This window comes from Crotalus tigris, unplaced genomic scaffold (assembly GCF_016545835.1).
Source record: "Crotalus tigris isolate CLP2741 ecotype Arizona unplaced genomic scaffold, ASM1654583v1 scf7180000024472.5447098, whole genome shotgun sequence".
Lineage (NCBI taxonomy): Eukaryota > Metazoa > Chordata > Lepidosauria > Squamata > Viperidae > Crotalus > Crotalus tigris.
Window position 1 is genome coordinate 3,546,975 of NW_024100643.1, and position 14,884 is coordinate 3,561,858.

Consider the following 14,884-nt stretch of genomic DNA (forward strand, 5'->3'; position numbering starts at 1 on the left):
AGAACTTTATCTCATTTTAACTATAGTCGGTCCTTGGATTGAAACCATTTATTCAGCAATCACTCAAAATTACTACAATGCCAAATGAGAGGAATTTATGATGGCTCCACAGAGTTCCTGCTGTTGCATTAGTCACATTATTACAATTTGGATGTTTGGTGGCTAGCTTATGACTTTGTAGTGAGTTGAGGTCACATTTGTGAACTTTGATATTCCCTGATTTCATTAAAGCATTTGGTATTTTAGGAAGCTATTTAAATATGGGCTTGATGACATATAATGAAATGTAAACACAGCTAGTTTTGTTTTCTGATCAAATTAAACTAAGGTATTGAGCAAGGGCCTTTATAAGTTCAATCCTTTATTCTGTGTTCAAACATTTGTATTAATTACTCCTCTACTAGGCTGTCACACAACAATATGGCTTTGTAAATACTTCAGTTAAGCATTTCTTCCAATTTTTGCTGCCTTACATGTTTTAAATATGATCTGGCACTCCTGTTCTTTCCTGCAGCTTTTGCTTTTCATTTCTTTTTTCTGCCTTCTTTTTGTGTAAATTGGCTACTTTATCCCATTCCCCTTTCCCCCTACAATATTTCTACTGAGTTGTACCTACATCTTGGTCATCAACTGTAATAAAGGATTTGATTACTTAAAGAGATGGATGGAATGCTTTTCATACTTGCAGATGTCATAAACCAGGTGGGATTATATCGGAGACCCTAGATGACAGAAATACATTCCAAAATAATGATTGGATAGAGAAAGAAGCTAAAACAGAAAAAAAGGAGACAAGTATAAGGCTGTTATATTCAGTGTTGAATACCACATTTCAAGAAACAGAGAAATTAGAAATGGTTGAAGAAAGGGTAGTGAAGTTAAGTCTTTGGAAGCAGGGTTTAAGGACCTTGGTATGTTTAGCCTTTGGCAAATGTAAGGAAGGGTATGACAACAGTGTTACTCTACAGGATATTGTCTGCTACTCAGAATGGAAAATATGAATTAATAGTTTTATATTGACTATAAGGCTAATTTCAATGAGAATTGTTTTTAAAAAGCCTTCAGAATTAATGAACCCACTAATGAACTAAATTATTTAGAAATGTGGTGGATTCCCTACTGGAGGGTACCAGTCACCTGCAGGGAATTTTTAATTTGAATTTGTGCACTGAGCAGAGGATTTGACATGAGATTTCATTCAGCATGAGGTCAAGGAACATATCCACAAACTGGATTTTTAAAATTTCAATATGCTATCAGGTTTTTTTTTTAAAGCTTTTTGCTGATAGACAATACTAGTATTGCCATTAATGTGATAAATGAAGCACTGGACAAACTGGAACGAAATTTTCTCAGCTTCTCCATGTAACTTTCATTTTGGATGGCTGCAGTTCAAAAAATTTATTTTTAAATTGTTTTATTTATTTTATTTATTTTTACAATTAACTCAGCCACTGAACATATTCAATATACCCATTTCCTCTTATTTTCCCCACAACAACAACTTTGTGAGGTAGGTTACACTGAGAGAGAGAGAGAATCTGGTCCAAAGTCACCCGGCTGGCTTTCAGTATTCTGAACTGAACTACAATTTAAAACAAGGAACATTTTGGTATTTTAAATAAAAGCAATCCATCTATTTAATAGATTTCAGTTCTAGGGGTGTGTCAAGTTACAATTTTCAGAGCACATTCAGACAGTAAAATTATTCATACAATTTTCAAAAGATTAATATTTTATTAAATTTATATGCTGCCCATTTCATTAATAAAGCAACACAACTCAATTATTAGGTACAAAGTAGATAATTTGAGTATATACGAGAAACATCATTTTTTCCTCAGAAGATAAACAATAAAAGTTTATTAAAGGATGACACAATTTCTTATTAATATTAGGTATGACATGTTACAAAACAAAAATGGGCAAGTTTAAAATGCAATGCAAGGGAGTAACTTTATGCCTTGGTTTTGGATGAAGAGAATTTGTTGAATGCAAAAACTATGTTCTTGGTTTTGCAATCCTATTTTTAAATTGCTCTTATAGCAGTATCACCAATTCAAAAATATGAGGAGCAGGTAAATTGCATTCTTCATAACTATTTTCTCTTGCATAATTTTGATAAATAAATTTGCATTAAAAAGTGAAAGCAAACACAGGCAGTTTGAAAACAAGAGTACAGATGCCAGATTTAGGTTTCTACCTAAATTACAGAATGTTACAATTATTTTTCAATTACAGAGTTTTGTTTTCATAATTGTTGCAATTCCTCCAACTGCCATCACACTATCTTGTTTTATTCTCCCCTCCTACTATACAAAGTTTTTAGGTAAAGGTTGGAATCTTTTATCTTGAATTGTGTACAAACTGGGCTTTATTTACAGCTTCAATATGACAAGGTCTAAGATACTGACTGTACCAACAGTTTGCTCACTGACATGCAATTGGTGGGAATTTCAAATATTTATCTCAATTACCAAAGGCAGCACAGAACATTTCTCAGCATCAACTGGTCAGTTAGGATTCACAAATAAGTAACACTCTGATCTAATATAGCGCATGATAATAGATACCATCCTGGGTCTGTAATAGCAATGTAAGAAATAATACTTGCATCACAAATGGATATACAAAGAGCTTCACTAGGAAAAATTACCTTTTGCACTCTAGCCTTTCTTGTTATCTGGCAATGCTAAAGATCTTCATATATATCTACAAATTAGTTAGGATTCCTTGTTGAAGTTTTTACTAAAAAGTGAGATTCTGAACGTACAGCAGTTATTTTTCCTTCACTGATTCATTTAACTTGTTCTGAGTTACACAATCTGTGGAACCAATAGGCCTTTGAATACAATAGAACGACAGAGCTAATCTTTAGTGATTTGCGTATGAATTTCTTTCAGTCAAATGGAGAGCCACTGTGGAAACAGAATGTTAAACTAAATGGCTTCCTGGTATGAATTACAGAAAACTCCTGTTACATTTTTATCTGTTCAAGACAAAGTCAAATGCAGCTTAACTGCTTAGATTGTCCAGTTGTGGTCGATGATATAACTCAGGGATAGGCAACCTTGGCTCTTTTATGACTCATGGATTTCAACTCCCAGAATTCCTGAGCCAGAGCCATGGTTGTCAACCCCTGATATAACTGAAAAAAGCAAACCTTTTGATAATTTAGATTTCAATGTGTCAAAGCACAGCAAAGTCAAGAGCCATAATGATCCATGATTATCTTATGTCTACAATCATGTTATTTTTGTCCAAACTAAGCTTTAAAATATAAAAATATAGAGACATATGGGCATATACACTTCTGAAAAAAAAAAATAAAGTATGCAAAGCAATGCTAATTTAATTTAAAGGAGGAAAAATAATAATTAGCTTTTTGGGGGAAAAATGGCAGTTATATTTTTATGAGCATATGGTCCTCTGGATAGAAAAACATACTGTCATGGAATTTAGAATTTAAATTAATATAAAAATGATGAAAGAAAGCTAGCATTGTAATAAAACAAAGCACAGATCTTATCTCTTCTGCCTAGTTGCCATTCCCTACTCTTGCATTTCCTTGCAGCAGAATGTTCAAACAGTAGATTACCTTAATTCTATCCCAGCAAGCTTTCAGCTACACATTTTACAAGAAAAAGACAAAAGACAAAAAGAACCTTTTGTGTAGAAAGTAAGCTGCTCCCAGCATAGAGGGGGGAAAAATGACACATCAACTTGCAACTGTTTTGTTAGCTGAAGTTCAAAAATAATCAAGAAATGGTGTTGGAATATCTGACTTAAATGTAAAGACAGCTAGAATTTAATTAGTACCAGAGTGGCAGAACTGCTTGGCCCCGCAGAGTGTGCGCCTATGTCTGCATATTATCATTAAGAATAAAGAATAAAAGCACAAACCAGCAATTTTTTTTGCAGGTCAAAATGTCTCAGCAAGCTCCAAGAACAATTATACCAAGAGTTGCATACATTATAAAACAGCTGTGATTATGTAATTCAACAAAAATAATTCAATATTTAATTTTCATAGCATTTGAAATATATCAGCAAGAACATTGGTGGAAAAAGATCCAAGGGGGAAGAGCGAAACTGGGAAACAGAAAGGGGCCCCTCTAATAGACGGGCAAAAGACAGAGGTACAACATGCAGTCCCAGAAAACCATAAATCCCATTTTAGTTTTCACACACAAGAAGATCCTTTGCCTCATCTCAAAAACTGTTTCATAAATGGATCTTTTTTCTTACTGCTTTAAATGTGATTAAATTTGCATGTAAGTTATTAAATATTCTTTTCCAGTAGGGATTAAGATGGTCTCTTTGCTCCAGGTTTTAATAGTGCCAAACAGAACACAAACATCTTACCAAACATACAGATTACATGCAGCATTTATACATATAACACTTTCAAGTCAACAAGACAGCATCCTTTTCAGGATTAGCACCACACTAATATTTCATATACTCTTGTCCATCCCAGAAAAAACAAAACAAAAAACTATGTAGTCCAATCTTCCACCCCCAATGAAACTCTCTTGAAGATAATCCAGTATGTAGTTGTGTAGGTAGTTATGGGTATTTCTTGTTATGGCCACATGACATTTCCGCTCCACAAGCTGCACCTACTCCACATAGGCTTTCAGATGCAATTTAAGATGCTACTCAACACCTAATTGCAGATTATTAATGGGAGTGCCTATTCCCTAAAGTACCTGCCCCATACGCATATTCTAACATGGAAGACACACTCCAGGCCTCCTCACTGAGACACTCTTATGAGACTTCAGTGATATCCCTTCTCAATGGCCACCTCTACTTTCCGAAATGATTTGTCCTCCTAATAACATTATAACAATATTGCAAAGTGGCAATTAACAGAATGAAAAGACAATGGCAAGCCATTTCAGTATTCATTGTCAAATAAAACTATATGAATATGTTTATGCAGCCATCAAGAGTCAAATGATTCAAGGGAGTACAGCATAGTTAATACAATGGAAATTAAAATGAACAAAAGTACTCAAGCAATCATGCTCACTTGCTACCTAGCAAGTTTTTGACATTGTAATTGTGCCTTTGAACAGTTTTTATTTTAGGGGGTTTCATGATATCAAATTTTTGTTTGCATGGAAGATTAACACTGGTAAGGGTAGTTTAGCAGCCTGTCAGAACAGAAAATACCATTATTAGCAGAAAGCAAATATATTAACTTTTGAGCAAAAAGAAATATTATGTATGTCCAACAGACTATGACTGTTAATTTTACTTATTCAATTTCACTTAAGAGTTAGTCTTGCTATAGAATACATATTTAAGATCTCTATAGAAATGTTTTGTCAAGATTCAAATAACTAAGTTCAAAAAAGTATTTTTCATATAGAAAAACATAAAAACTATGGCGTGAAAAAATGTTCTATTTTCTAAGCTTGTAAAATTATATTTATACTTTATTTATTTTTAGGGAGATATATGGAGGACTAGAAGGAAGAACAGGGAATGTATTCAGCAGTACATAGCAGACCTGCCAAAGCAAAGAGACTTCATGTATAGCAAACAGTTTCTAATTTTTGCAAATTTGTTTGCAGTAGTAGCTAACTCGTAAACTGACATTTATGTTAAATTTCTTTTTTATGCAAAAAACCATACCTACCTCAGAACACTGTACATTTCTCCTTTTAAGCATGCACATGATCTATTTATGCTACAATACAGTTACAAATTGTAACATGCCATTGTTAACTCACCTTTCCAATCTGTTCTTCAACCTTATTAAAGTGCCATCTGTTGCCATCCTGAAAATCAAACTGTTAAGATCATACATTCATTCAAACATTCTTATTCAAGAATCTAAGTCGACTGTTAAGTATAAAAATAGGTTTCAAATCAACTTTACAGGTGAGGGAAAGAACGATATGAGAGAAAACAGTTTCGACAGTTTAATTTCTTTTGTTGTTGTTTCCATTGTTCTAGGTTTCTGAAGAATGGAGCCCCCAATGAATGTTAAACATTCCACTAAGGCAAATCAGCAAAGGAATACTCCTTACCATTCCACTCATTGCAAAATTAAAATTAAAATTAAACCCAACCACTTCATTAAATCTTCAAATCATACATGATATTTAACAAGATAATATTTGTGTTGCCAGTCTAATGAAACATATTTTAAAAGAATCACTTACAACTTAACTGCATAAAACTACAGAATTACTGATTCTATGTGGGGAAAATGGAAGGCATTTATTCTCAAATCAAGCATATTTTAATATCAGGTGGTCCTTGATTAATGATCACAATTGGGAATTTCTGTCAATAAGTGAGCTGGTTTTCAAGAGTTGCGTCCAATTTTATGCTGTGATCTTTAAGTAGATTACCGTGGTTAAGTGAATCATGATTAAGTAAATCCAGCTTCCTCCATTGACTTTCGTTTCTGAGGGGTAGGAAGGCTGCAGATAGTGAACCCCTGAACCTGGGAGGCTGCAACTATTATAAATATATATTGGTTGCCAAGTACCCAAATTTGGATCACATGTCCAGAGAGATACTGCCAACAGTCACAAGTGCAAGGACTGGTTTGTAAATCACATTTTTCAGCACCACTGTAACTTTGAATGGTCACTAAATGAATGATTGTAATTTGAGGGCTACCTATACAGTAATGGAAAGAAAATAGTTGATGTTCTTTGCTGTTATGAAATGAAATGAACAATAGTTCTGACTGTGTTTGTGCAATTGCCTTTTCTAGTCTTTCAAGAGGCTGGTTTAAGTATCATTTTTGTAGTGAGAACATTCATACTGGGATGGCATATGCTGCATACTATTAAAATCAATAATCTTAAGCAGCTTAAAAACAATCAGATTTCATTAACTTTTAAACAAATCACAATTCTTGGTTGATCTTCAGATTTTCCTTTGGGATTAATTACTAAAATGCAAGTATAAAAACAAATAGAATGAATGTCTTTTTATTATGGTCACTTTCAAGAAGCAAATTAATAGAAGTTCATAACTGTTGTTATGTTGAAATTGTATGTGTCTCTAAAGAGCTCACAATGTCATCTTTAGCTTCAATATTCACTGCAATTTTATGAAGTGCTTGACAAGATAAATCAAAACTCTCTAATGTTGAAAATGGATTTTGGCAATCTCATTGTCCTTAAGCAGACCTGGTACAAAAATTGGTTCCATGCTCTGTTACCATGCCTTTTGGGGTAAATATTGAAGACATCATTTTCTCAAAACCATTCTATTCATTATGATTATACTCCAAAAATGGGGAAATTATAACATGTTTCTGATGGTAAAACATCAATGATCAGATACTAAGACTCCAGGACTATGGTAGTAACAAAACAAATCATTGTGCAACATTATAAAAACGCAAAGACTTGTAGTTTGCAACTCTAAAAGGAAATAGTAAAATTTCCAGTAAAAGGAAAAATATTATGGATTTAAAGAGCAATCGTGGTACAGTAGTTAGAATGCATTATTGCAGGTTAATTCTGCATTCCCATTGCCAGGAGCTCGATCCTGACTGTTTCAAGGTTGACTCAGCCTTTCATCCTTCTGAGGTCAGTAAAATGAGGATCCAAATTGTTAGGAACATATGCTGACTCTGTAAACTGCTTAGAGAGTACTGTAAAACACTATGAAGTTGCTATTATACAATCAAATGAACAAACAGAAATTGTTTTAAAAGTTTAGCACAAAAACACTCACATCTTATGAATAAAAGCTTGCCAGTGTAAGAAGGCTTCCAAAATTATAATTCTACTTCAAAATCCAAAATCTAATAAAGGCTATTTTGTATGTTGATTAAATATTTATTGCACTTGGGCTGTGTAGTCATTTCAATTTAATTCCCCAAAGTTGTGTGTTCCTAGGAAAATATGCAGCTGCTTTAAAGAGTTACAGAGAATGCCACATTCATGTCTCACACATTTCAAAGCATTTTTTGGAATGGAATGTGAACTGCTACACATTTATAATGTTTGTATTTTGAAAATATTTTTGAAATAAAAATGAAAAGAGGACAAGAGCATTGCATAAAGACAAAAGTGTAGACCCCTATCAGTTCATACACCCATTAATGACTTTTATCTGTATATAGGGATGACATTGCACTGAACCAAATTAGTTCTGCAAGGAAGTCTTAAGTATTGCAATAGGATAGATGCAAATTCATCCATGCAAGAATGAAGAAAGTTCAATGGTGCTTGACCCATTTTGCTAATATTTATACTATTCTACAATATGTAGATCACAGCTCTGAAATGAATGTTAACTTTTAGAACAGACAGCACAGAAATACACCCACCTCAAGCAGCAGGATTCATAAATAGCAGCCAAATACTGTAAATTTATTGAAAAAATGTTTTTTGCAAATTGGATTACAATTGACTTATCAAGTGTGACTTTTTCTTTTAAATTTGGAACAGTGGATTTTACAGGCCATGTTGCTGGCCTATGGCATTCTATACAGAACTGCTGTTTTACAAGATGACATGGAATGTATAAAACCAATCAAGATAGTAGATGGTGGTGAACTGTTAAATATTATTTTTTATAGTTACCTCTACTGTCTAAAAAAAGAGAAGGAACATAAGTGTTATCATAACATTTTAAAAATACTTTTTTTTTCAGAAAAAGGAGTTAAGATGTTTTCAGTCAAATATGAATAAATACCGAAAAGTCAGCTATTTTATTTTTAATGCAACGTTAATAAAAGGGGGAAACACAATCAGCAGCCTCAGGGAATGCAATAACAAGGCCTTTCTGTTTCATCCGAGGAATATCCCTTTTAAATTAGACTTAAAGCCGAATTTCAAAAACAGAACACCCCAGGAATCAGCTTGATGGTCCTTGAGCACGAAAATTAAACTTAGAAAAATTTACTCCAACTATAAAGGAATCTCTATGCCTTCTCCTTAAGGTACTAAGTGGATCCTTAAATGGTGCTGTACTTTATCCGAAGTTAATTACCATGATTCTATTTGTCACAATTTAGAGCCATTGGAGACTGAGAAAAACACAATTATCAACTTGCTTAACATTCAACATTTCTTTCCCATTTATATGTAGAACATGGTCAAACCTGAAAGACATAATCCTCTATAATCAGTACTATTTGTCCTTCACACAACTTTAGCGTATGCACGTATTCCATGATGTACATTTTTTCAGCCAACATGACAATGGCTTTCACACACGTTTGCCTAATTCAGGTTTAATTTTTACAGAGCCAACTAAATCGCATCGTTTACAGTTCCCTTATCATCTAACAAACTTAAGAAAAAACAAGCAGCATCAAATCGGTCCCAAGTTAACTTATACCTTATACAAATGTCTCTATAATGAACTAGATTCTAAGGTATGCCCATGATAAGGTAGCATACTATGTTGGAAACCATATTTGGTTGAGACGGTCCCTTATGTGCAATTTTCACTCTATCTAAGAGAAATCCTTTCTGAAATGCTTCATGCTTCAGTATAAAAGAAGTGAACATTCTGGGCATACAGTAGTTCAATGTCCTTATCTAATCACCCTCAAGTGACATGGAAAGAAGGTATGTCTCACAGTAAAAACCCCCCTCCCCTTACAAATAAGTTATATAAAGTTCTGAAATTATCTCCACTTCTGAGGCAGCTTTACAAGCGACTTCTTGGGCTTCTTCCTCTACACTTCAAAGCACCTTTTCAGAGCAGTACAGATGTAAGAATAATTTTTACTATAGAAGCTATTTGCATCTTTTTTTCTTAAAAGAATCACATTTGAATGATTATAAAAATTATCTATTGTAACAACATAGGTCCAGCTACACTGAAAAAAATTACATCGCTTATTTGAAATACATTTCATTTTAGAAACAGGCTACTAAATAGGTCTATACAAAAACTCTAAAATAATTTTTATAATAAAATAAAGAGTGTGTTAGGAGAACTATTCAAATGAGATTAAATTCTGTTTACTATTGTTGTTGTTTTTCCTATGCTTCATATTCTGCAATCATGTGGCTGGTTCACTCCATAACCAACACACCCACACCCACACAAACACGCTCACACACACATACAGAGCAGAAAAGAAATTAACAATACACAGTGATCATTAATGCTCTGGGATTTAGTCTCACAGTTTTTCTGATTAGTACAAAAGAAACCAGACTCATCCCCAATTTGAGGAGAAAATCCAGGATACAAAAGCAAGCATACCTCATTAGCTGATATGAAATTATAAAAAAAAAAAAATCCACAATTCTCAGTCCTTTTGAAATTTATAAAAGTCAACAGTAAAATGTGCAAGCCAAATTGGGCATCTGTCCTATTGGCTCCCCTAAACTGGATGATCACCAAGAGTAATGCAAATTTACTTGGGCCAAAATGGTACCTTTTGTTAGGAAAGAGCACAATTCCAGATTTTTAAGATCAGGAGAATTGCAGGCAGAAGACAAAACAGTTAGTGGTGCTGCACTGAACTGTTTTTTTCTGCTAGATGTCGCAGAAAACTGTCCTCACCTTGACCCCTATGATTTAAAGGCTCACTCTTAAATAGAGCAGGAGGTGGAGGCAAATGAGGGACTGGAGGGACAGGAACTGGAAGATGATGTGGATGATGTGAATGAAGATGCAGATGAGAATATGGATGGCCAATTGGGCGAGGAGGAAGTGTGCTCGCTGGATTCATATTGATTGTTGCAGTAGGGGCAAGCGGATTTGGTGTGTTCGCAACAGAAGGTACAGTGGTGGCAGATGATGTTGTAGCAAGTGAAATCTGGGCAGAGGGTGGCACATTAACAGGACTGGTAACACGGAAGCACTTTTCCTTGTGTGCCTTAAGCATATTGGAGAAACGAAATCGCTGGCCACACACATCACACGGATATGGCTTCTCCCCTGTGTGAGTTCTGCGATGTCTCTTCATGTTTGGGCGACTGGTGAAACTTTTGCCACATATTTCACAAATAAAAGGCTTCTCTCCTGTTAAAAGTTATAAAATGGCACCTTTAATCAAATTCAATTTTTATTATAAATTTTTGAAACCAAATTTTAAATCGAAGAAATTGTCAAAGACTCATCTATATTGCTGATTTACAATTTCCAAAATCATCAATAGTTGGTTATGCTGGCTGGGGTTCACACTTCAACTCAGATTTGTCAAGTTAGCACTCCAGCGCATTATCTTGATTTAAACCCAAGAATTCTCAGTACTTCCCAACTTCTGGTCCTACAGATTATACCATTCATCTTCCTTACCTTTAATATGAAACAGGAGGTATCTATACAATTTCTTCCAATCCATCCTTTTAAATCATTTTCCAATTTCCAATCTCATTTAAAATGTCAAGTGTCAATAACCCTCCTGTTATTATTTATTATATCACTATTTATCCAACTACATTATCTTTTTATATCTTGCTTTGAACTCTTAGAATACATTAAGGGAAAAATTATTTGATCCTCTGCTGATTTTGTACGCTTGCCCACTGACAAAGAAATGATCAGTCTATAATTTTAACGATAAGTTTATTTTAACAATGAGAGACAGAATAACAACAAAAATATCCAGAAAAACACATTTCAAAAAGGTTATAAATTGATTTGCATTTTAAAGAGTGAAATAAGTATTCGATCCTCTATCAAACAGCAAGAGTTCTGGCTCCCAGGTGTCTTTTATACAGATAATAAGCTGAAATTAGAAGCACTCTCTTAAAGGGAGTACTCCTAATCTCAGCCTGTTACCTGTATAAGAGACACCTGTCCACAGAAGCAATCAATCAATCAGATTCCAAACTCTCCACCCTGGCCAAGACCAAATAATTGTCCAAGGATGTCAGGGACAAAATTGTAGACCTACACAAGGCTGGAATGGGCTACAAGACTATCACCAAGCAGCTTGGTAAGAAGGTGACAACAATTGGTGCGATCATTCGCAAATGAAAGAAACACAAAATAACTGTCAATCTCCCTCAGTCTGGGGCTCCATACAAGATTCACCTTGTGGAGTTTCAACAATCATGAGAACGGTGAGGAATCAGCCCAGAATTACACGGGAGGATCTTGTCAATGATCTCAAGGCAGCTGAGACCATAGTCACTAAGAAAAGAATAGGTAACACACTACACCATGAAGGACTAAAATTCTGCAGTGTCCGCAAGGTCTCCCTGCTCAAGAAAGCACATGTACAGACCCGTCTGAACTTTGCCAATGAACATCTGAATGATTCAGAGAACTAAGTGAAAGTGTTGTGATGAGATAAGACCAAAATCGAGCTCTTTGGCATCAACTCAATTCACCATGTTTAGAGGAGGAGGAATGCTACCTATGACCCCAAGAACACCATCCCCATCGTCAAACATGGAGGTGGAAACATTATGCTTTGGGGGCGTTTTTCTGCTAAGGGGACAATGTCACTGCATCAAAGGGACGATGGACAGGACCATGTACCGTCAAATCTTGGGTGAGAACCTCCTTCCCTCAGCCAGGGCAATGAAGATGGGTCGTGGATGGGTATTCCAGCATAACAATGACCCAAAATACATGGCCAAGGCAACAAAGGAGTGGCTCAAGAAGAAGCACATTAAGGTCCTGGAGTGGCCTAGCCAGTCTCCAGAACTTAATCCCATAGAAAATCTGTGGAGGGAGCTGAAGGTTCGAGCTGCCAAATGTTAGCCTCAAAACCTTAATGACTTGGAGAGGATCTGCAAAGAGGAGTGGGACAAAATCCCTCCTGAGATGTGTGCAAACCTGGTGGCCAGCTACAAGAAATGTCTGACCTCTGTGATTACCAAGAAGAGTTTTCACACCAAGTACTATGTCATGTTTTGCAAAAGGATCAAATACTTATTTCACTCATTAAAATGCAAATCAATTTATAACTTTTTTGAAATGAATTTTTCTGGATTTGTTGTTATTCTGTCTCTCACTGTTAAAATAAACCTACCATTAAAATTATAGACTGATCATTTCTTTATCAGTGAGCAAATGTACAAAATCAGCAGGGGATTAGATAATTTTTCCCCTCACCTTTGGTCATAACTACTCATCTGCTCACAACCTCCTGTAATCAGATTTTTGTTTTGTATATTCAATGCAATCTTCCTCATAATTTATTATACATCTTGCCTCATTGTAGTTTATTGAGGTTTCCTTTACGTTCTGTCATTTCTAGCTCCAATGTTTCATTTTCTTAATTTCCCATTCCTTTTTACTTCATTTGCATTTGGTTTCTTTACATCATACTTACACATCTCTATCAACACCTCTTCTTAAATCTCTTTGGTGCCTGTCTACTGCTTTCTATATCTAGTACAAACATATTTATATTTTTTCTTCTGTCTTAATATACACATATATTGCCCTTCTGGCCTAATAGTTTTTCATGTATTGTGTTAAGAACTTTCTACTTCCAAAGAGACTGTGCAATTTTATTTCCTCAAATTAATTCTCCCTCTTTTGTTTTCCATTGTTGAAATTCAGATGATACAAGCATCTCCTTGTTTAATTACACTGAAAACAGCATTATGTTTAGACTTTAATGGAAGGAAAAAGCTTATGTGCTGATAAACTTCATCTGTTAACAGCCCTATGAATTATTATTACATCAGAAAGTCTTGTATATAGATAACAGTCAAAATGTATCCTTACCAGTGTGAGTTTTCATGTGCTCATCAAAGTACTGTTTCATATTAAAATCTTTACCACACCACTGGCACATAAACTGTTTATGTCCAATATGGATGCTCATGTGGGAACGAAGTTGGTACTTGTACTGGAACCTTTCATCACAATTCTGAAACACATAATGAGTAACCAGTCTCCTACTTGCAGGCAAGAAAGTTATAACACAGTAGCAGTACATCAAACAGAGTTAAGTTTATATAATCGTATTTGATATTTTATTTTACTACCAAAAATTTCAACATTATTGCATCATATCAACACATCTATCAATTAGAATAAAAAAAAGTCGCAATGGAATTCTATTCAGGATGAGTTGGTTTTGGTAAGAGAATAGTTTCCAAGTGAAACAAATATTTTAAATAAATATTAGACAACTAGGACTTGTTGGGTCATTGTTTCAGAGATATTTCTTTACCAGATTCCTCAATGCCTTCAACAATGGCAGAGCTTTCAATATAATTTGAAAAGTTCTTAAAACATTTAGGGAGCTATTCGGATATGTATTTGCCTTGAAAGTAGCCGATGATGAACTACAGAGATACATGTTTTAAAAAATATGTATATTTTTAATGTGAGAATATTTTATAAAATTTGCCAAATTTCAATTCCATGGGAGTCATGGGTCCTGGATTTTGGACAGATTTTATAAGATAGTTGATCTGAGATGCCATGGTCTAAAATGTTTTGTCCTATGATGCACTGTTTTACCAAATTAAAGGTTACAGACACAAGAGCTTTACTAGTGCATTGATTTTTATTGCATTACTGTGTTAGAAGCTAGTGAATATCTACTGGTATGTATGGAAGAAAAAGATAATAGGCAAAATGAAAACTGGCTTGAATAGAGTATTTTGTCCCACTTCTTTTAATGATTGGATATCCAAGATTTAAGCTGTTTGAAATTATTTTGATTCTGTAGTTTTAACGCAAATATGTATATAATGCACTTATCAAATTCAATTCGAAAGTGCAGAATTGAAGGTGTCATTATTTTCTATTCATTTCTTCAAGTCAAATTTAGAGAAGAAAAAGCACTTTATTTTGGTTCAAGGGTGAGCAAAATACTCCAAACCCCAATTAATTCAAGCTTGTAATGGCCATTTTGAAATAAATGTAGTATTTTTAAGCTGTGTTGGGAAGGGAATGGGGTGAATAGTCAATTTAAAAAATCACTACTAACTAGTTTGGAGATTAGAAAATATTGTCT

The 14,884-nt window shown here is 34.4% G+C and overlaps 1 protein-coding gene across 3 annotated transcripts in view; it reads right to left on the reverse strand.

Annotated features, from left to right (window-relative positions):
• Positions 1–1,717: 1,717 nt before the first annotated feature.
• The window catches only part of ZNF652 (zinc finger protein 652), a 62,966-nt gene continuing 49,799 nt past the window's right edge, over positions 1,718–14,884 (reverse strand). For all 3 annotated transcript variants that reach the window (XM_039333204.1, XM_039333206.1, XM_039333205.1), the window contains 2 exons: positions 13,642–13,786; positions 1,718–10,974 (listed from right to left, as the gene is read on the reverse strand). In XM_039333204.1, coding sequence (XP_039189138.1) covers positions 10,454–10,974; positions 13,642–13,786 — 666 coding nt within the window. In that variant the 3' untranslated portion in view covers positions 1,718–10,453. The remainder of the gene's footprint in view (positions 10,975–13,641; positions 13,787–14,884) is intronic.